The sequence below is a fragment of the Engystomops pustulosus genome, chromosome 3 (assembly GCF_040894005.1).
Source record: "Engystomops pustulosus chromosome 3, aEngPut4.maternal, whole genome shotgun sequence".
Classification (NCBI taxonomy): Eukaryota; Metazoa; Chordata; class Amphibia; order Anura; family Leptodactylidae; genus Engystomops; species Engystomops pustulosus.
In genome coordinates, this window is record NC_092413.1 from 61,554,346 (window position 1) to 61,578,568 (window position 24,223).

General features: G+C 39.3%; 1 protein-coding gene across 4 annotated transcripts in view; it reads left to right on the plus strand.

The window, feature by feature from the left end:
* STXBP5 (syntaxin binding protein 5) overlaps positions 1–24,223 on the plus strand; it is a 468,111-nt gene that overhangs the window by 208,048 nt on the left and 235,840 nt on the right. For all 4 annotated transcript variants that reach the window (XM_072140931.1, XM_072140932.1, XM_072140933.1 and 1 more), the window contains 2 exons: positions 4,476–4,559; positions 11,863–11,986. In XM_072140931.1, the coding sequence (XP_071997032.1) occupies positions 4,476–4,559; positions 11,863–11,986 (208 nt within the window). The remainder of the gene's footprint in view (positions 1–4,475; positions 4,560–11,862; positions 11,987–24,223) is intronic.

Below are 24,223 nucleotides of genomic sequence, written 5' to 3' on the forward strand. Positions count from 1 at the left end.
AGTCTATATAGTTGCAGCAAGGGAAACAACCCTTCCTTAGTTGTCCCAATATGCCCGTTTGCCTGCTCATTCTGAATGAACCAACATCTGCCCTCACTAACCAATCCTGTATATTCTGTGAGTTATATTATTATTAATGGCAGGTTCTGAAATTCCGGGATTATACTGTCACTGCCTGATAGTTTTGACCAATGGTTGCGAATAATGTTAGCTATGTTATTGCTTTGGGAGTTGTAGGATGTTACAAAAGGGATTTTCTCAAATCGTTTTGTTTCCCTCCTAGCTTACAGTAGTTCTAGCCCAGTGATGGCTAACCTATGGCACTGGTGCCAGAGGCGGCACTCAGAGCCCTTTCTGTGGGCACTCAGGCCATCACCAGAGATGACTCCAGGTATCTTCCTGCAGTCCCAGACAGCCTGGGACTTGCTGTGCACAGAGGTAATTTAAAGTGACAGCTCTACCTGGGACTATTTTTTGCTTTATTGGTGTCCTCAGGGTGCTAGTATCAATGAAAACTGTGACAGAGAAGGGAGTATAAATCACAAATTAAATTTCTGTGTTGGCACTTTGCGATAAATAGGCGGGTTTTTGTTGTAGTTTGGGCACTCGGTCTCTAAAAGGTTTGCCATCACTGTTCTAGCCTATCTACCATGTTGGCTTTGTGCAGATTTTTTTCAATAATCCTTCTGGGATAACCCCGCTGTGTGAATTTATTTGCCATGGGTTCCCAATTTTTTACCATTTTCTGTGGTTGACTGGTTATTTTTTTTAACCCTAAGTAGTTGGCTGTATGGTAATGATCTTATCGTTGTATGTGGGTGACTACTATCGTATCTCACCAAAATATTCCTATCCGTCGGTTTAGAAAAATATCTTTCTCTATTGTGTTCCCTACCTTAGTAACTAGACCATCCAGGAACTGTAACTCCACCTCAGAACAAACCAAAGTAATTTTGCTGGTTTTATCAATAGTATTTAGAAAATTATGAAACAATTCAAGTTTATCTCTGGTACCCACCCAGGAGAAAGACGCCATATATGTACCTCCACCACCTCAGACATTGTCCAAAAAGTGGGGAGGCATAGATGACGTCTTACTGCAACACCCTCATTACGGTGTTCGCTTATGTCTGTGCCATATTCGCACCCATCGTGACTCTCCATACATTGTGAAAAATAATCACCAAAAAGGAAATAATTGTTCTTGAGGACAAATTCTAATAAAGTCAGGATTAAATCCTTAGTCTTAGCTGTAAAATTATTTGTGGTGATTCTTTTCCTTACCACCTCTAAACCCCTTTCATGATCGATGTAAGTATATAATGAAACCACATCAAATGATTCTAACAGAATATTTTGTGTTGAAAGGATGTGAGTATTATTTAATGAAATGCAGTGTCACGAATGTATGAGTTGCCTGTGGTAGATACGTCTCGTAGTGCCCTATCAAAAAAAAAGTGGCAATGTTTGAAAAGATATATTCCGTACCAGAGACTATAGGTCTACCCGGGAGATGCGTCAAGCTCTTATGAATTTTTGGTAGAATGTATATCAAGGAGGTGATTGGATGTTCAACCTGCAAAAATGTATACATTTCATCATCTATAATGCCATTCAATAATGCTTCATCTAGAATACTTTGTTTTTCCTAGATAAGGAGAATTTTGTATATGTTGAGATCTTTTGATATACTTGTGAGTCGGATAACTTTCTTTTGATCTCAGCAATGTACAAGCTGGTGGCCATGACGACGAAAGCACCACCCTTGTCGGCCAACTTGACGGTGATGTCGCCGTCACAGGCTAGCTCACACAATGCAGAAACCACGCCACTAGTTAAATTAGGATGAGACAAAGGAAAATTAGTTGTTGCAATACGTAGCACGACTAAATCTCTCTTCAATGCAGCTAAGGAGGCCTCAATGTGTGGCTCTTCTACATCTGTAGTGAAAGTGCTCCTGTTTCGCAACTGGAACTGGTTAAGACATTATTCGGATTCAGTTCTAGAATTAACTCTTGTGTGGGCATGTAAAAAATGTTTAAGTTTAATTGCACGGATAAATTTCTGTCTATCCCTTGTAACTTGAGACGCGGTCATCTTCAACATTTACCTATATGCTTTGCATGAACAGAAATAATCTTTATGTTGTCCTAAATATTGTTTACCTCAGACAAAAACACTCTTGAATGATATTACCGAATTGATAGTTATTTGGCGCTCGTGTATAGACACAGCATGTACCTGATATACTGGCTATGTTTTGAGTTTTGTCATATGTTATCTTTCAATAAAGTTTATTGAACATAAATTTCTGTATATCCATCTCGAGCTGAATCCAGTCAGGATGAGAGGCAATACAAAAAGAAAGACCCTTAGATAGTACAGAGATCTGGTCATTAGTAAGTATCTTGGAGTAAATATTTATCACTCAATGTGTTAAGTCTTCTTTCTCAACGCCATCTTGGGTGTTGGCTGGTTCATTGTGGGATGTGTAGAATTTCCTGTATCTGTGGTACTTGCGGCCCTTCTTTTCTTGTCTTGGATTGTCCGATGTGTGTGGAGGCCCTTGTTGTCGATAAAAAAGATGCAGATTGGTCCCTTGTTTGTTTGAGCCACAAAAACGGTCATGTGCAACACATTTGTGGAGCAGACACTTCTTAATTACCTGTGCAAGCAGTTTGCACTAGAAAAAAACGTGCAAAGTCCAGCAGAAAAGTGTCGCAAAGCCCTTAGTAAATGTGCACCGTTGGGTATTCGCATACTCAGGAGAAATTGGGTATAAAATGTTATGGTACATTTTGTATTTTTTTTTGTTGTTGTTGTGAATGTTTACATTTTTTTTAATACATAGATTCATTTAGCCAAAAAATTATTACAATTTCAAAATTGCACTTCCATCTTGTTTTAACACCTGTGAAACACTTTTCAACAAAATTCTTAAAAGTAGTTTTACATAGGTTGAGTGGTTTACTTTCCATAATGGGTTAACTTATGGGGCTTTACCATTATCCGAGACAAACAAAAATTAGCTTTGTTTGTGTTCAAATGTCAAAGATAACTGCCTGAGAATTAGAACACTTAAAATTTCAATATTTTATTTAAATATATTAAAAATGGGCCACTCTTCAGCCACAAAATTAATAAATTAGGCAATTCAGTGTATTTATGGGGATCGGGAATCCGTCACTTTAATAATCCCAGACATGCACATCCCTCTTTTTTACTACTGAAAAGAAGTGTGTGTCGCAAAGGTGCAGCCTATTTTAGCACTTTCAGATCACTGTACAATGCCTCATAACATAGATACTGATCGAGGAGTATTCACATTGGTAGATTATGCACTCTTATTAATCCTATATTTATCCTCCGCCTGACGCGCTTTTACACTCCCTTAAGGAGTAGTGTATCATCAGAGGCATACAGATTGGAACCTGAGTTGCAAATGCACGCTTTATATCATATTGTATGTTCATTTACCGGCGTCATCCGCGCGACTGAACGCGGGAGATAAAAAGAGAACGCCGCACCCCCACAAGAGGAGGAGCAAGACCGGCCCAAAATGGGAACCAATTACGGCGTCTCCCTGGAAGAAGGCTCGTCCCCCAGCAGCCAATTGGACAAACCGGGGACATTGCGACTTGAGGGACACAATAACAGTCCGCTTGACATCGTGAATAAATGACAACCTGGGTCCAAGAAACTGTCATGCAAGAGTTGGGACCATACATCAATGTTTTGGGCCCAATTGTAATGGCCAAATCATTCATATATGCATAGTCCATGCAACAGGTTGAGGACATTGAGGGATAAAACTGGGATCGCTTATAGGATTAATAGAGTAGAGTGCATAATCTACCAATGTGAATAGCAGTGTCTGTGTTATGAGGCATTGTGCAGTGATCAAGTGATAAAATATGCTGCACCTATGCAACACAGACTTCTTTTCAGTAGTAGGCAAGGGGGATGTGCATGATTGGTATTATTAAAGTGATGGATTCCCGATCCCCATACATACACTGAATTGCCTAATTTATGAATTTTGTGGCTGAAGAGTGGCCCATTTTTAATATATTTAAATAAAATATTGAAAGTTTCAAGCAGTTGGCCTTCTCATTATCAATGCCTCTCAAGGTCACTTGAAAACTGAACTGGTCCCTAAAAAACACAAGTCCCTCAAAATGTGATTTTAATGAAAAAATGAAAATTGAAACTAAACCAAATTTCTGTATTTTTGTGCAACACTAGAAACTACAAAACCATCTCACAATCACATTGAATTGTTAAATGCTTCCAAACTTAAAAGTTATAAAACATTGGCAATTAAACATTTTTTTTTTTTAAAGTGTATATTTAAATTTTAAATTTGCTTTTTTTTGCAGGCACAATTTTTTCATTCTTTTTCTTAAAAAAAAATAAAATGTATAGCAACCCAGTGTTGCAAGTAAAATCTCTAATATTACATTTTTGTCTTTTAGCTGCTAATTGGTTATGAGTCTGGTACAGTAGTATTATGGGACCTTAAGTCGAAGAGAGCCGACTACAGATATACATACGATGAGGTATGTGGTTTTTTGTTTATTTTGCTTCATGAACATGTTATTAGCAGTTGTTCTAGTGAATTTTGATTTAATCTATATAAAATTACCCAACTATATTTATAAAAGGAAATAAATAAATCAAAAGTGCAGAGTACACTGTTTTACTGTTACACACACACACATGTACCGTATTTTCCGGGACATTAGGCGCACCGGAATATAAGGCGCATCAGTCTGATGTGCCTTATATATGGAATTATTCCATATATAAGGCGCATCAGACTATAAGGCGCAGGGTGGCCGGGGGCGTGGCGGAGTTCCGGGGGCGTGGCAGAGCGGAGACTGAGCGACCGGAGAGGTGAGCGGGGAAGGAGGTCCTTTCAGGGGGGAGGATGGCAGCAGACCATACTTACATGGGTCCCCACTACCGGAGACAGCAGATCTCCTGCGGGAACTGTAGACCGACGCGGCAGAAGTTGTTCGTGCCGCGTGGTCTGCAGTTCCCGCTGGAGATCTGCTGTCTCTGGTAGCGGGGACCTATGTAAGTAGGGTCCGCTGCCCTGCGCCATACATAGGGCGTACCGGACTATAAGGCGCACTTTGGATTTCTAAGGAAATCCTAGGCTTTTATGTGCGCCTTAAAGTCCGGAAAATACGGTATATGTGTGTGTATAAACATATAGTCATATGAAAAAGTTTGGGCACCCCTATTAATTTTTAATTATCAAAATTTGGGTTTTTGCAACAGCTATTTTAGTTTGATATATTTAATAACTGATGGACACAGTAATATTCCAGGATTGAAATGAGGTTTATTGTACTAACAGAAAATGTGCAATATGCATTAAAACAAAATTTGACAGGTGCAAAAGTATGGGTACCTCATCAGAAAAGTGACATTAATATTTAGTAGATCCTCCTTTTGCAAAAATAACAGCCTCTAGTCACTTCCTGTAGCATATTGCACATTTTCTGTTAGTACAATAAAACTCAGTTCAATCCTGAAATATGACTGTGTCCATCAATTATTAGATATATCAAACTGAAATAGCTGTTGCAAAAACCCAAAACTAAAAATGATTAATATTAATAGGGGTGCCCAAACTTTTACATATGACTGTGTATAAATAAAGGAATTGTTATTATCATAATTATAATTTATCATTATCTGAATAGTTGGATTTTTCTCTAATAACCCTGTGGTCCTTTTTTACATAACAAAACATGTGACCTCTACAGTTAACATTCTACAAAAACTATAAACAAAATTTGTTGCTGTACACTCATCAGGGATAGGCAAATCATTTTTATGTGCTGGGGTCACCTTTGATTAAGACTGTTCACACTGCCTTTGTGCTAAATCCATTGTACAATAGACCCTGGAGCTATCCATTGCACTTGAATTATGAAAAATTTCCTAAAACGTTTTAGGAATTTTAGGGCATGCTCTATCCTACCCCGTGTTTGGCGATGCGCCGCTGTTCTCAATAGAGGAGGGAGGGGCACCTCAGTGCCCAGCAGTATGCCCGCCCAGCTGCATGAATGTACCCTTAGGCTACATTCACACGGACGTATGATTTCTCACGGCCCGTATTTACGGGCCATATATACGTGACGTTTTTCATCCGTATGCAGCCCGTATGTAACCTGTATTTTATACGTCCCCATAGACTTCTACGGCATACGGAACTGAAATACGGGAGAAAATAGGACATGCTCTATATTTTTATACGGCTAGTATGCGGTACGGTATGGAACGGAGTTAACAACGGCAATATAAATGGTCAGACGCATTGTCCATTGAAATGAATGTGGCCGTATGTAATCCGTAAAAAAAACGGTACGGATACGGACGTTTTCATACGACCGTGTGAATGTAGCCTCAGACTGATGCTTCACCACATAAGGAGTCTTATTAATCTGCAGTCTTCTTAGTCAGCTAGACTTTCCTTGTTGCTATGGGTATAATGGTAACAATCATCATTGTATGGGGTTCACTAGGAATCTTGGCTATCATGCAGTGTATCCAGTCTTAACAGAGAATACTTACTGTTCAGAAGATAACCTCTTTAAGCAGAAAATGCCAATTGAGGGATTAACATCTGGCAGCTAATACTCCGTCTGTTAAGTAACGGCCCTGAAAGGTCATATTAGGAAACTACACGTACATCTGTCACTAGCCCACTCCCTACTGATTAACTTTTAGTAATGTATTTAGCCTGCATCAGAAACCATTACTACAATTTTGACAGATGGTTTAATCCCACTTGGTTTTATAGCCGCTACTAATAAAGTGAAAGAAATCTTTAGACTGCAAAATGTGGAAGCTACTATTAGTGGTGGGGGCTGGATAAGCTGAGGAAAGCATTCCTTGTATTTTTTCATCCTCTGTTATATTAAAGAGGCTAGTATCTCTCTATACTGAACATTTGCTAGTAGCTCTGTATTTATAAAGTTTAATTTTGCAAAAATATACAGAATAAAGTTGAATATTTTGTTTTTCTTTACCACTGCACACTTTATGCAGATTTAATATAGATGTTTGATACATCTAATGTATCTATCAAGATAATCTTTTACTTAGAATAACAAGTCTGTTATTTCATTAAGGCGCATAAAGTGTGGAACTGTGTTCCCATGCCCAAAATTAAATTATTTTGAGACCTACAAGCACAAATCCTTGCTTTTCATTGTAAGCTGCATTGTGTATGTACATGGGCACTTTTAGAGGCATGATATAACGTATGTGATATAGTGTATTCTGCATTTTTGCAGTTTCCCCTTTGAAAGTTCTGTTTCTAATTCTCAGTTTTCGCTGAGCTGGAGACTCTATATTGCTACTTGCAGAAGCATCAGCAGCACTGTAAGGTACATTAAAATGTTTTTTTTTCCCATAAAGGAAAGTAAGACCCTATCCATGGGATAGGGCCTAACTTTCTGATCAGTGGGGGTGGGTCTCAGTCCTGAGACTCCTCGTTGCTCCTCAGACTAATGGAGCAGATGACCGTTCTGCTCCATTAATCTCTATTGAGCTGCCGAAGGTCTGAGGAGTGACAAAGGCCCGAAGGACCCCTCGTTTTCATGATCAGTGGGGGTCTCGGCACTTAAACCCCCACTTATCAGCACCGGATAGGGACTAACTTTCCTTTCTGGGGAAAACCCTTTTAAGCAAATTAGCGATAGAATTTATTGACTTATTCAAATAATTCTGCATTAATTTCATAATATCATAGTTTATACGGTTGAAAAAGGACACATGTCCATTAAGTTCAACCAAGGAAGGGAAGGGATTGGATGAGGATGGGATTTATTGGAAACCATATATATATATTATGCATCTAGACCCTTCTTGAAGCTCTCTGCTGTCTCTGCTGTGACCAGCGCCTGAGGCAGACTGTTCCCCAATTGACAGTTCTCATAGTAAAAAAGCCCAGTCGCCTCTGGCGATAAAAACTTGAATTCGATGACAGTGCCCGCTCGTCTTTTGATTTTAATTTAATCTGAAACAACTTACCACCATATTTTACGGATGGACCATTCATATATTAGTATAAATTTATCATGTCCCCTCGTAGTAGTCTCTTTTGCAGACTAAATAAATCTAGTTGTTTTAATCTTTCCTTATAACGAAGACCCCCCATACCCCTTATCATTTTTGTGGCTTTCAGCTCCAGGGCATCCTTTTTATGGACCGGTGTCCAGAACTGGACAGCATATTCCAGGTGAGGCTGAACCAATTTGCCAGAATGGAGTGAAGTTACAAAATGCACAGTTGTACGAAAACAGTATGGCTCATCTCAATTGGCTCATAGTGCTGAAAAAATTCTCTTCAAATTCCAATTTTGGAGTCATATAGCCCTGATCATAAAAGTGGTGTCAGGGCTCTGTAACTGCACTTGACTACAGACTATTACCTGCAGATACCTTTAAATAAGATGTGTAACTTTTAAGATATGCATTTCATAGTTTTGATGTGTTGACTTTGTGTGAAATAAAAGTTGCATACTTGTGCATTTTTGCTGTTCTCTCATTGTGTAGTTACATTTCGAATGACACTTTTCATACATATTCTATTAATTTGAGCTGTAAACCATGAGTAAATATGAATTACTGTATATACTCGAGTATAAGCTGACCCGAATATAAGCCAAAGTTCCTAAGGCTCTGTGAGAAATCCGATTCCCTTGGCTGAGAAGCAACCCCACACATGAATGGTTGCAGGATGCTTTACAGTTGGCATGAGACAAGACTGGTGGTATCGCTCACCTTGTCTTCTCCGAACAAGCTGTTTTCCAGATGTTCCAAACAATCGGAAAGGGGATTCATCAGAGAAAATGACTTTACCCCAGTCCTCAGCAGTCCACTCCCTGTACCTTTTACAGAATATCAGCTTGTCCCTGATGTTTTTTTCTGGAGAGAAGTGGCTTCTTTGCTGCCCTCCCTGGCACCAGGCCTTGCTCCAAGAGTCTCCGCCTCACAGTGTGTGCAGATGCACTCACACCTGCCTGCTGCCATTCCTGAGCAAGCTCTGCACTGCTGGTAGCCCGTTCCCGAAGCTGAAACACTTTTAATAGACGGTCCTGGCGCTTGCTGGTCCTTCTTGGGTGCCCTGGAGCCTTTTTGGCAACAATGGAACCTCTCTCGTGAATTCCTTGATGATTGGTGACTGAGGTGCAATCTTTCTAGCTGCAATACTCTTCCCTGTTTTGTGTAGAGCAATTATGACTGCAGGTGTTTCTTTAGAGATGCCCATGGCTAACAGAAGAGAAACAATGATGCCAAACACCAGCCTCCTTTTAAAGTGTCCAGTGGTGTGATTCTTACTGAATCATGACAGATTGATCTCCAGCCCTGGCCTCATCAACAACCACACCTGTGTTACTGGAGCAATCACTGAAACGATGTTAGCTGCTGCTTTTAAGGCAGGCCTGCAATGAAGTTGAAATGTGTTTTGGGGGAAAAGTTCATTTTCTAGGCAAATATTGACTTTGCAATTAATTGCTGTTAAGCCGATCACTCTTTATAACATTGTGCAGTAGACTTTGTAAAAATGTACATTTGTATCATTCTCTAAGCTTATGGCCATGAATGTACATCCCCGTAGGTCCTCTTCTGCTTCCAATGCTCCGGTGCCTCCTCAGGTCCTTCGGCTCCTCTTCGGGTCCTTTCGCTCCTATATGGGTTTTTTGCTTTCGGCCGGCACACAGAATGACGTCAGCTGCTTGCCAACATCATTGTTTGTGAGCCACTGGCATCGCTAGGGGACCCGAAGAGGAGCGGATGAACCCGATGAGGCACCAGATGTCGGAAGCCCGATTGGGGGATTTCAGCACAATTTTTTTGCTGAAAAATCGGCTTGTACTCGAGTATATATGGAACTAGTCAGAGGCTAATTTTGTTACTCTAGGAAATTGGTATCATTCATATACACAAATTAATGATAAAAGCACAATGCTGATTACTAAAAAATAGATGATTTGATAACCTTCACCAAGACAAAACATCCAGCGTCATACTGGATATATTACTAGTAACCAAGTGATAAGAAGATGACTAACATGATAGAATAGAGCATGTTTAACCAGATATGTAGTCAAATACAAGGGCTTCTCAATAAATTTAAATATCAGCAAAAAGTATTTTTTTTAAGTTATTCAATTTAAAAGGTGTAGCTCATATATTATATCAGTCAATACAAACAGAGTGATCTTTTTCATGTATTTGTTAATGTTCACAATGTTTCTTAAAAGAAAAGGACTAGGAGGTGGTGAAAGGGGTAAACAATACAATACTCACAAGACACTATAAGTACAAGACAGCCATATAAATTAAGAGGTTATCACAAATAACAAAATAATTCAATAACATTACATATATTATGAAACACACCCCAAAAATCCCAAACCAACTGTCAATATACTCCAAACAGAATACACGCACCACTGGCCGTCACACCTCAACTCCCGTGTCACACTGTCCAGTAACCTTTGCGTTTCATACCACATTTTATCAGGAGAAACAGAACTAGACTAGACTCAATGCTCCAAGGTAAATTTTGCATTTCATTTGTAAAACAAGGTCCCAGAATCTGGAGGAAGAGTAGAGGTACAATCCAAGCTGCTTGATGTCTAGTGTGAAGTTTCCACAATCAGTGATGGTTTTGGGGATCCTTGTTTTCTGCTGGTGTAGATCCACAATGTTTTATGACGGCCACAGTCAGCACAGCTGTCTGCTTTTAAATTTTAGAGCACTTCATGCTTACCTCTGCAGACAAGCTTTTTGGAGACAGAATTTTTATTTTCCAGCAGGACTTGGCACTTGTAAACACTGCCAAAACTACCAATACCTCGTTTGATTGGACAGCAAACTCGCTTGACCAAAACCCTTAGAGAATCTATGAGGTATTGTCAAGAAGAAGATGAGGGACACCAGACTCAACAATGCAGATGAGTTGAAGGCTGCTGTCGCACAACCTGGGCTTCCATAACATTTCCATCAGCTGATCAACTCCATGCCACACCACATTGATTGTCATTAATCCAAAAGTAACCCTTACCAAGGATTGAGTGCATTTTACTGTACATACTTTCCATTTGGCCAATATTTCTGTGTTTAAAAAATAATTATAGTTTCCAATTTTCTGAGATAAAAACTTTTGAGGTTTTTTTGGCTGTAAGCCATAATCCATCAACATTAACATAAGTAAACATTTGATAAAAAAAAGTTCTTTCTCTTTTGTAATTAGCCTATAAAATATGAGTTTCAGTTTTTGAATTAAATTACTGAAATAAATCGTTGCTGATGTACTAATTGAGAAGCACTTGAAGGTCACCTTCATTTACTGGAATTCAGCACCTAGAGCACCTTCAAATACAGATAACTAACTGGAATCCATGGCAAACTAGTGTTATCCTGTGACTGTATACATAAGGATTTCTCCTTGTAAATGTATAAATCTCAATCATTTGACTTGTGCTGTAGCTGGCAGAAGCAAAACACCATGTGGAGTTAAGGTATGCCAAGGTGGATAGTTGCTGAGTCACAGATAGGCCTGGAATACTGCGGAATGCTATCTTAGAATACAACATGCAAGGATTTTCTTTTCCTATCTATTGTTTTGGAACATGATGCACTCGTGAGAAGGTTGGGTTAATTGGAAGAAAGGTTAGTAGGAGGTTTATACTGCAAGATGGATATCTGTGCTGCTCTGTTAACATCAATTATTTAAAACAACTTAATTTTGTTTTGTTTGTTTTTAACACAAATATACGTGCTATTAATATAAGCTTGGACTGCAGTGTTTATTTTTATGTTTAACTCTTAGGCAATCCATTCTGCTGCTTGGCACCATGAAGGAAAGCAGTTCATCTGCAGCCATTCAGATGGTACCCTGACCATATGGAATGTACGCTCTCCTGCCAAGCCCATACAGACAATCGTACCACATGGTAAGAAATGGTTGTCCTTTATTATTTATTTTAACTGAACACTGACACCATACTGTTTACAAAAACTATTTTCTCTCTGTAGCCCATGTAAATTGCTATTTAACCTAAACACACATGAGAGTCTATTATATGCATTTGTATATGTACGTTGTGTATGTTCTTGCTCTTGCGGTTGAAAAGAAACAGGTTGGGTGCCCAGCTGTCACAGACAGCCAAGAACCCAGAGGAGGAAACAGAAGCGCTTAAGACCGTTCTTCTAACTACATATAGCACTATGTAGTTCATGGTGCCAGAGGCAATGTTGGATGCCCCATCTGTGACGGAGCTGCCCTGTCTTAGCAGATTCAGATCAGCCCTGTCATTGACAGATATGAGATTGTAAAAGGAGGGCTCTCTGGATGCCTCAGTTATAAAAAAATAAATAATTAAAATGTTTAAAAAGCTGCTAAATTATCTATCTATATAGGCAGTCCCTAGGTTATGAACATGATAGGCTCTGTAGTTTTGTTTTTATATTGTATATTTTGTTTGTTTGGTTTTTTTTTTGTCCTTTTGACATTTGGATATTCAACATTTTGGGTTGTTGTGAGAACTAGGTCAAAGTTTAGTAAATTACCAGTATCCAAAGAGCTTCACTAGAGGTAACAGTGAGCACAGTAGTCTGTAACATAGAGTCGTCTATAAGTCTTAAAAGTTTTATAAAGTTGCTGGCCAGAGCACTCACACCCAAAGGGGGAATTTTCTATCTTCAGCAATTTGCTAGTTGTTTTTTATTTTTAATATTAAATTTTCTTTATTCAGTTTTTCCAGTAATACAAAAGAAATACAGAGAAAGCAACAAGATATTCATGTTAATATATATACAATATAATAGACATGAAAAATAGATCACTATGCATTAATAAAAAGACTGCGCGCAATAAATATTCCACATCCTGCTTAATCAATTTACAAAACTGAATGTATACCTCCGTTTACCTAATAATCGCCATACCATATACTCAAAACGCTTTGCCTACCAAGGACAAATAGGTAAACCCATTATTATATGATATTAATATTACATATAATGCATAATTTATTTATCGATTTTTATCCGTAAACCTATATCAATTAACTAACTTAAAAGATAGATGAATATCTTGACATATATCATATACATTTTATCCCTTTCCCTCAGTCAGCAGGGATGGAAAAAAAAAGGACAATGATAGAAACCGATCCATAAATGGATAATCTACGCTCTAAGACACTCTGGGGCTATGCTTCTAGTTATTACATAACCATCTCTTATGCCATATTTCCTCTTTCCCTAATTCTTCAAATTTGATTTTTTTTTATTTTTTTTAATGAATCTATTTAATTTGTTATCCCATTGATAGCTTCCCTTCCCTTGATAGATTTTTTGGAGACTTCCAGATATAGATAAGCATACATCGAGCTACTTGCAGAGCTATTCCCAGCCATTAAATCTGATATGGGGAGCCAATAATATCTCAGGTATACTCTAGTACAAGGACATCTGGAGACCTGGGGACCTTCAAGCATGACACCCGACACACTTCGTCCCAGAATTTCAATACCCATCTAAAAAATCTATTACATGATTATTACTTAGTTTTTAAGTCTGTGTTTCCCCTAAGCTCCTTACTCTGTGAACTAACTGAAAATAGTGAAAGTAATTTTTATTACTAATATTATGTAATTCCTTCATTGTATCAAAGGAAATTAACCTACCTTCTATAAAAATTTGTGAAATTAGCTGTATTCCTTTATTTTCCCAAAAAAGCCTACCGTGAAAGTGCTCTAACTTTTTCAACCTTTGATTCTGGCATAGTGGCGAGAATTTTGTGCTAGTATTTATTTCAAAATTATTTTTGACCCATTACCATACTTGTCATCCAACATGGAAAACAATGTCATCCATATCCATGTTGGGGTAGCGGTGATGATATATAGTAGTTGAGGTAATAATATCATCTTTATGAGTGCCATTCGGTCTACCTGTGACAGCGACAATTTTGTCCACGTTTTAATTTTTTTTTCCTGCTCCGCTGTATTAGTGGTACTAAGTTATCATCTATATAAGTACTGGGACTAGCAGATACTTTTATCCATAGGTATACTATACATTGGCTCAGTGTACATTAATTGAATATGTTTAATAAATTCCTGCCCAAATCCCAAAGCCTTTCATCACTTCCCAGATGAAAATCCACTCCACTCTGTCAAATGCTTTGGCAGCATCTATTGACAGGATGGATCGGTCTCCAATCCCCCCCCCCCCCCCCGGCCCATTTGGATCCCAGCAAAGATCCTTCTCAGGTTATTAGCTGAGTGTCTACCAGGTATAAAGGCTGATTGACCTAGATGTATGATGATATCTGCCAGTGCCGTCCTCAATCTCAACGCTAAAACCATAGCATATAATTTGACGTCAGTATTTAATAGTGAAATTTGGCGATATTAAGGCGTATGTATTAAGGCGACAATGGCATTACTCATAGAAATCGGTAATCTGCCCTCCTGCAAAGAGCAATTTAATACTTACAAGAGGATGCAACAAAACCCTCCAACATCTACGATAAATTTCGAAGGGCAACGCGTCCGATCCTGGGGCAGTATTACCCAATATTGAATTTAATGAATCCCTTCTTCAGATATTGGTTTATCCATACCTTTTCTTTTTTGGGGAGATCCATATTCTACAAGTATTTCCTAATTTCTGCCTCTCCTACCACCGCTTGGGATGCATACAGGTCCGAAAAAAAACATCCCCTTTAATCTCACCTGGATCATTATTGATTCTACCATTTCCTGTTCTAATAGAGCTGATCCCCGGGTTAGGCTCTTGACTCCAAATAATCTTTGCCAGCGTCTTCCCGGATTCCCCCCCTTCATAAAAAATTTTTATTTCCTGCAAATAATGTGCACATGATGTGCTTTATTCAATAAGAAGTTCACAAAATTGGAGGGGCTAGAGCTAAATTCAATTTTACATCTCTGTATATGCTGCTTATGATTATCTTTCTGAATCCTTTTAGATTTCTTTGACCATTGAATCTCATTATATAAATATACATGGATATAGGGTTTTAATGTATCCCACACATTTCTAATATCCATCTCTCTTTTATTCTTAACCCAAAACTCCTTGAAATCCTCAACTCTTGGTTAATATCGAAAATTGATAGCCAATGAGCAATGACTATAAATGGTATAGGGGATCCAAATTTCACTTTTTTAGTACTAAGATTAACTATCATAAGGTATTGATCTGATATACTTTTTGGCTCATACAAATATATTTATTCCAAACAGCTACTGTTACACTAATTGAGCCAAATTGATTCTCAACATCGCTTTAGTTATGTGAGTTACTAAAGCATAAAAAAAAAAATTATTTAGATATCTCTTTCTCCACACATCCACCAAACTGACCTCCTCACATATTTGTTTTCAAAAGCGAATCCCCCTCCATTTTTCTTGTTCGATCACTCGAAATTCTGTCAAAATTTTTATCCATCACACAATTATATTCCCCACACGACAGAACGGGGCAATCAAGTCATTTTTGCATAAAAATAAGTAGTTGTCTAATGATATCTGAAGAATAGGACGGCATATACACGAAAGAGAGAATACAGCACAATCCCCCCGGTATCGCCTCAATAAAAATATACCGCCCATACTCATCAATTCTGGCGTCCAAAATGTTGAGATCTATTCTTTGATGGACAAGTACACTAACCCCTCTGAATGATACTGAATACCTAACCAATTGTGTTTAACTCTCTCTTGTGTTACATGTCTTTCAGTGAGAACCACTATAGCTCTTAAGTGTCTTTGTATACAATTAAACATGGCTATTCTTTTTATAGCATCCCCAAGTCCTCTAACATTCCATAAAAGGGTTTTAACGCTCATACTTCAAAAACAAAAGAAAAAAAAGCCCCAGTGACTGAGCACCCCTCACCCCCAATTTACCCAATTCTCCAGACTTTTTTCCTACCTGAAGTTAAATAATTTGTTAATGATTGCAAGGTCATATGTTTGTTATATCTATTGTCCTTCCATAGCTAGAATTACACTTTATCTTCCTAGTACCATCTATATTTTACCATCCTTTGGAGTTTAACCACTCTAATGCTTCCTCTGGAGTATTAAGGAAAATTGCTTTGTCCTGATATATAACTCTCAATTTAGATGGGAACAAAAGAGAATATCTCAAATTGGCTTTCTTTAATCTCTTTTTTTTAAATTAAAGTTTTTCTTTTTAGCCTGTGTTCCTTTAGAGTAGTATGGAAAACACATAACTCTGGAGCCCTTTTCCCTCATCCTTCTCAATATGGTATCTCGATCTTTAGATATTAGTAGTTTTACCAAGAAGTATCTTGCTCCAGCACCTGGGGGTGGATGTTTCCCAGGCACTCTATGGGCCCTTTCTACACAAAAGAGGGATGACAAATAATCTTTACCCTCTACCTCCTTTATCCAATTCTCTATAAACTCCATTGGGTTTCTCCCCTCTGCACTGTCTGGCATTCCAATGATACATAGGTTGTCTCTATGTGATCTATCTTCCTTTTTGATTCTTTTATTCTGTAGTGAAATTTTCCCTTCTTGTAAGGTATTGCACTTTTTTTTTCAGGGCCGCCATATCGTTAATTAGTTCTGCTATTCTAGAATCATTATCTTTCATTTTTCCCTTATTTTTTTTTAAGATCACCCCTGATCACCATTATTTCTGTGTCTAATTTATTGTTTAAATCCACAATAGACGTATTACAGTCCCTTATTGCTTGCAATATTTCAGAGACAGAGCTTTTATCCAACACCACATTGCCCTTCGTTCCAGCCTATTAGGCTGATTCCTCTGCTCCTAAGTTATTAGAGCGAGAGGCCTCCGCTACAACTTCTGCTACCCCAAAGGGGTAGGCAGTCCTTTAGACTCACCACTCAATTTTTCATTGACTTTAGTTCTTGTCTGGGGAGATTGCCACGTTTTATCCAATTTATTATTACCCTATTATTTTTCTTTTCTTTGGGTCGAAGTTGTTTTGTCCCCTTTTGAAGCAAGTTGTCAACATGTAGCACATTAATTGGTTTGTTAGGTAATATAAAAAGGGGATCAAACAGTATTGTCCCCTCACTAGGAATAAGATTTCCCCCAAGATATTTAGTAGTATTGATCGAGGATTATATAGGCCACTTTATCCTTGTGATCACAATCATAGGAATGCCACAGGTTGTTAGTATATTAAGTATTATTCACAACACACAAAGCAATGTCAGACAAGAGAATATTTTTAATTTTGATCCTGTAGAGAAAAAAGTGCTTTACAGGGGATAATGGAGAGGGATAGCAATTTTTAGCCAAGATCACGCTGTCAATTTAGCAAATTAGATGTTTTGTTAGTATCGGTGATATCTAGAGGAGCTGAGTTTGTATGTAGAGTCCAAACCAGCTTTTTTTTTTTCTTCCTTTAACCCCTTCCCGACGCGCACCGGGTCCCGGTGCATGGAGAGGGCTCGCGGGCCGTGCCCTCTCCATAGCCGGTAAGTCTTTGCTGCATATTGCAGCAAAGGCTTACCGGTAACACCCGCGATTGGTGCTAGCACCGATCGCAGATGTTCTCACCTCGATCGCCGCTGGCATGGCTGCCAGCGGCCTCAAGAAGACGGCAGCGCATGGGCGCCACCTCCGCGCCGTGGATCGTCGCTACCTGATGATGTCACGGGAAGCAGCGATCCGTCGTGGTAGCCTCAGGTGTTCCGAATACCCGAGGCTACTTAGTTTTAACCCATTCATTCCAATGTGCTAATTGCACATTGTAATGAATGGGGAGTAAAATCCACATATACTGCCATACTGCAGTATGGCAGTATGTGGTAGGATCGATCAGACAACCTAGGGTTAGAGTACCCTAGGGACTCTGAAAAATTTGTAAAAATAAAAAAAAGTAAAAAAAAAAATTATAATAAAAAAACCTTAAAATTCAAATCACCCCCCTTTCCCTAGAACTGATATAAATATAAACAGTAAAAATCATAAACATATTAGGCATCGCCGCGTCCGAAAATGTCCGATCTATCAAAATATAATAACGTTTTTTCACTGCGTTTAACCCCGTAACGGAAAATAGCGCCCAAATAAGAAAATGGCATTTTGTTGCCATTTTGAAAAATCTAAAAAAAATTTTACAAAGTGATCAAAAGGTCGCACAGTCCTAAAAATTATAGCAATGGAACCGCCATCAAATTTTGCAAAAAAAGACACCACCCATAGCTCCGTACACCAAAGTATTAAAAAGTTATTGGCGCCATAAGATGGCAAAATTAAAAAAAAAAAAAAATTTGTACAGGAGGCTTTAATTTTTTAAAATGTATGAAAACATTATAAAACCTATACAAATTTGGTATCCACGCGATCGCACCAACCCAAAGAATAAAGTAGACCTTTCATTTGGGGCGTACAGTGAAAGCTGTAAAATCCAAGCCCACAAGAATACATCGCAAATGTGTTTTTTTACCACTTTCACTGCATTTGGAATTTTTTTCCCGCTTCCCAGTACACGGCATGGAATATTAAATACCGTCACTATGAAGTGTAATTTGTTACGCAGAAAATAAGCCATCACACAGCTCTTTATGTGGAAAAATAAAAACGTTATAGATTTTTGAAGGTTGTGAGTGAAAAATGGAAGTGAAAAAACTAAAAAAGGCCAAGCCGTTAAGGGGTTAAAAGCTTTATTTAATTAAAATAGTCATTTGCAATTTATACTATATATATACAATAATAGTTAGTACCATATTACCACATTACCAACAACTCCACAGTTATATACCAAAAAGACCAGATTGTATCTGTATTATTTACTTATCTGTATTTTATTTTACCTCTACATTCCTCGTGTCAGGCCGCTGTTTTCCCCAATAACAACCTTCTACTACTAACTAACTCTCTTATCTATCCTATATATTATAAATATATAACCCATCCCTATAACCAACTAAACCCCCCCTCCTCTCCCCAGGAAAAAAAAAAACCCTGTTCCTTGCTCCCTTCTTCCCCCTTGGACATTTTACATGAAATCACATCTCACATTGTCACAATATTAACCCCTTACCGACATGTGACGTAATAGTACATCACGTGTCGGGTCCCTGTGCACGGAGAGGGCTCGCAGGCCGAGCCCTCTCCATAGCCGGGTAGGTTTTTGCTGCATACCGGTAACACCGGTGCCGGCACCGATCGCGGGTGTTTTCCTGCTGATCGCCACCGGCAGAGGGATTGTCATCGGGGAGCCGCGATCCGTCGCCATGGTAGCTTTGGGTCTCACGAAGACCCAAAGCTACTTCGGGTTTAACCCATTCATTACAATGTGCTATTAGCACATTGTAATGTATGAGTAGTGAAATACACATATACTGCCATACTGTAGTTTTGCAGCCAGATCTTGTTGCAGTGAGCTCTGCAGAATTTTGTGGCAGATAACCTTTAAAAAAAAAGCATCAGAAAAGCGAGTGTGGGAGCTTGGTGGCGAGTGTGCATTGATCCCAAGTGTGTGCAGTGTCTTAAGTGTGACTTACGTTTAAGGGACTTAAGTTTGAGGGGCTTTAGCAGGTAACTGCTGTATTTTGTGTTACTTTGACTGTAAATTCTTCTTTCTGTGCATATTTCTATTGTAATCCCCATAAGAACAATGGACTCCATAAGTGGCATTGCTACACAGTGTACATCCTGTGCCATGTATGCTTTCCTTGAACAGCCGTTCGAGGGGAAATACTGCTGTGTGGGATGTGTGAAAATTGCTCACCTGGAAGCCCAGATTCTGGATCTAAATGAGCAAGTTTCAAGACTGCGGGCAATTGACAATATGGATCGAAGTTTGCTGCTCCTGGAGCACAAACTCTCTGGGGAAGATGGGTGTGGGGAGGGAAGTATGGAGGTGCAGAGTGAGGGGGCAGCTAGTTGGGTAACATGTAGAAGGCGGGGTAGAGGGAAGAGTTGTAGGGAGTCTAGTCCTGATCTGGTGCAGCCCAATAAGTTTGCCAGGCTGGCGGATGAGGGGGATATCAGCTCTGGGGTAGCAATGCTGCAGCAAGACATGGCCTCTAGCAACCAGGGGACTGTCTGCTCCAGTAAGAAGGGTAATGGGAGCACAGGCAAGATCAGACAGGTGCTGGTAGTGGGAGATTCGATTATTAGGGGAACACACAGGGCAATCTGTCACAAAGACCGTGCATTCCGAACAATGGGGCAGATTTATCAAGTGTCTGAAAGTCAGAATATTTCCAGTTGCCCATGGCAACCAATCACAAATCAGCTTTCATTTTACTAGTGCTCATGAATATTTAAAAGAGGAGCTTTGATTGGTTGCCATGGGGAATTGGAAATATTCAGATTTTCAGACACTTGATAAATCTGCCCCAGTGTGTTGTTTGCTGGGTGCTCGGGTTCGGCATGTTGCGGATCGGGTTGACGATTAATGGGAGGGGCTGGTGAGGAACCAGCGGTCATGGTCCACATTGGCACTAATGACAAAGTAAGAGGTAGGTGGAAGGTCCTTAAAAATGATTTCAGGGATTTAGGCCATAAGCTCAGGGCAAGGACCTCAAAGGTAGTTTTCTCCGAAATACTGCCTGTACCACATGCCACACCAGAAAGGCAGCGGGAGATCAGGGAGGTAAATAAGTAGCTCAAAAGTTGGTGTAGGAAGGAGGGTTTTGGGTTCATGGAGAACTGGGCTGACTTTTCTGTCGGCTACAGGCTCTACAGTAGGGATGGGCTGCACCTCAATGGGGAGGGTGCAGCTGTTTTGGGGGAAAAAATGGCTAGAAGGTTGGAGTGTTTAAACTAGAGACCTGGGGGGAGGGCAACTACACTTGTGCAGGGCAAATAGAGTAGATAGAGAGCTGGGAAGAGTCATAGTCCATGGGGGAGGAAGGGGGGCTCGAATGAGATTGGGGAATAAGAACAAAAGGAATACGGACAGGGAAAACCATATAAAGTGTATGTACACAAATGCCAGAAGCCTCACAAACAAAATGGAGGAACTGGAACTCTTGATGTTGGAGCGGAAATATGATATAGTGGGGATCAGCGAGACATGGCTGGACAGTAGCTATGACTGGGCTGTTACTATAGATGGTTATAGTCTTTTTAGAAAGGATCGTATAAATAAAAAGGGGGAGGGGTTTGTTTATATGTGAATTCTTGCCTCAAGCCTGTCTTGCGAGATGACATTAGTAACCCAAATGCAAATGTGCAGTCCCTATGGGTGGAGATGAGGGGAGGGAAAAAGAATAATAAAATATTACTAGGGGTTTGTTATAAGGCTCCAAATATAATGGAGGCAGCAGAGGAAGTGCTGATAAGTGAAATGGATGCGGCTTCAAAGCATGGTGAAGTACTTATCATGGGGGACTTCAATTACCCAGATATTGTCTGGGGGGCAGAAACCTGCAGGTCCTTCAGAGGTAGCAGGTTCTTGTCAACAACAAAAGACAATTACCTGTCGCAACTAGTCTTGGAGCCAACAAGAGGGGGGGGGGCACTGCTGGACCTTATCCTTACCAACAGACCTGATAGGGTTTCAAAACTACAGGTTGGGTGGAACCTGGGAAATAGTGATCATAATATCATTGATTTTGTATTACGCTTTGCTAAGAGCGTTAGTGAAGGGGCAACCAGCACTCTAAACTTCAGGAGGGCAAATTTTCGGCAACTAAGGGAAGACCTTAAAGGCATAGACTGGGATAATTTTCTCAAAGACACAAACCCCCCAAAAAATGGGACTTTTTCTCATATATTCTGAAAAAGTCCTGTGAAAAACACATACCTTATGGGAAAAAGCATAAAAGGAACAAGAAAAAGCCTATGTGGCTAACTAGTCTTGTAAGGAAAGCAATAAGCGAGAAAGATAAGGCGTTTAAGGTGCTTAAACGTGAAGGTAGCGATGAGGCATTACAGGATTACAGAGAGAAAAATAAATCATGTAAAAAGCAGATAAAGGCCCCAAAAATAGAGACTGAGAGAAATATTGCCAGGGAGAGCAAAAATAACCCCAAATTATTTTTCAAGTATATAAATAAGAAACTAAAAACAGAGAGTGTGGGTCCCCTTAGAAATAACATGGGGGTCATGGTGGAAGGAGATGAGGAAAGGGCCAATCTACTGAATGTCGCCTTCTCAACTGTCTTTACCCAGGAAAATCCCCTGGTGGAAGACACAATGAGAAATAATGTAAATTCTTTTTGGAATGTCAACAGTTTAACCCAGGAAGAGGTATGGCGCCGCCTCGCAACCACTAAGATAGATAAATCACCGGGGCCAAATGGCATACACCCCCGGGTTCTGCATGAATTATGTACGGTGATAGACAGACCGTTATTTTTAATATTTGAAGATTCACTGAGGACTGGTTATGTTCCACAGGACTGGCGCATAGCAAATGTGGTACCAATATACAAAAAAGGATCAAATAGCGATCCTGGAAACTACAGACCCGTGAGTCTAACTTCTGTGGTGGGGAAAATATTTGAGGGGTTTGTTAGAGATGCTATCCTGGAGTATCTCACTGTGCACAACCTTATAACCCAGCGTCAGCATGGGTTTATGAGAGATCGGTCCTGTCAAACTAATCTGATTGGTTTCTACGAGGAGGTAAGTTCAAGACTAGATCTGTGGAACGCTGTGGATGTTGTATATCTGGACTTTTCAAAAGCATTTGACTCTGTGCCACATAAAAGGTTGGTATATAAAATGAGACTGCTGGGAATAGGAGAAAATCTGTGTATTTGGGTAAGTAATTGGCTTAGTGATAGAGAACAGAGGGTTGTCATTAATGGCACATTCTCAGATTGGGTTGACGTTACCAGTGGAGTGCCACAGGGGTCAGTATTGGGGCCACTTCTTTTTAATATTTTTTATTAATGACCTTGTAGTGGGTTTACACAGTCAAGTTTCAATATTTGCAGATGATACTAAGCTGTGTAAAGTAATAAATACTGAGGTCGATAGTTAAGCATTACAGAGGGATTTGTGGAAGCTTGAGGAGTGGGCAGAGAAATGGTTGATGAGGTTTAATGTAGATAAATGTAAAGTTATGCACTTGGGCCATGGAAACAAAAAGTATAATTATGTTCTAAACAGTCAATTACTTAGTAAAACTGGAGCTGAAAAGGACCTTGGGGGGTATTGGTGGATGGTAAACTTAATTTTAGTGACCAGAGCCAGGCGGCTGCTGCTAAAGCAAATAAAATTATGGGATGTATCAAGAGAGGAATAGATTCTCATGATAAAGACATAGTTTTGCCCTTATACAAATCCCTGGTCAGACCACACATGGAATATTGTGTACAGTTTTGGGCACCAGTGTATAAAAAGGATATAGTAGAGCTGGAAGGGGTGCAGAGGAGAGCAACCAGGATTATTAGGGGAATGGAGGGATTAGAATACACTGACAGATTAAAATTTGGGATTATTCAGTTTAGAAAAAAGACTACTGAGGGGAGACCTCATTACAATGTACAAATACCTGAACGGACAGTACAAGGATCTCTCGATAGATCTTTTTATACCTCGGCCTGTGACCAGGACAAGGGGGCATCCTCTACGCCTAGAGGAGAGGCGATTTTACCATCAACATAGACAAAGGTTCTTTACTGTAAGAGCAGTGAGACTATGGAACTCTCTGCCGCAGGAGGTTGTTATGGCGGACTCTATGTACATGTTCAAGAGAAGCCTGGATGCCTTTCTGGAGAGAAAAAATATCACGGGTTATGGGGATAAAACATTTATTTAATTCTTAAAGGTTGGACTTGATGGACTTGCGTCTTTTTCCAGCCTTATATACTATGATACAGTCAAATCTTTGCTTCCTTCTTACACTTCTTTTGTACATCGTAAACCTTTCCATCTGTACTATTTTATTTGTCATACTTTTCCACATTTCTTTTGTAGGTGGGTCTTTATTGATCCAGTTCTTAACTATTCAAAATCTAGCAATAAATAACAATTTCTTTACGGCTATATTCATGTTATTTAATTCATTGTTTCCTTCTAATAAACCCAACATACATGTTTCCAAGTTAGGAATAACAACAATTTTGTATATATCTTTTATAACCCACAATACTTTCTCCCAAAATCCTCTTATTTTACTACATGTCCAGAAAATATGTATATCATCTGCAGCTCCCTCCCCACATCTGTTACACCTAGATTCCTTT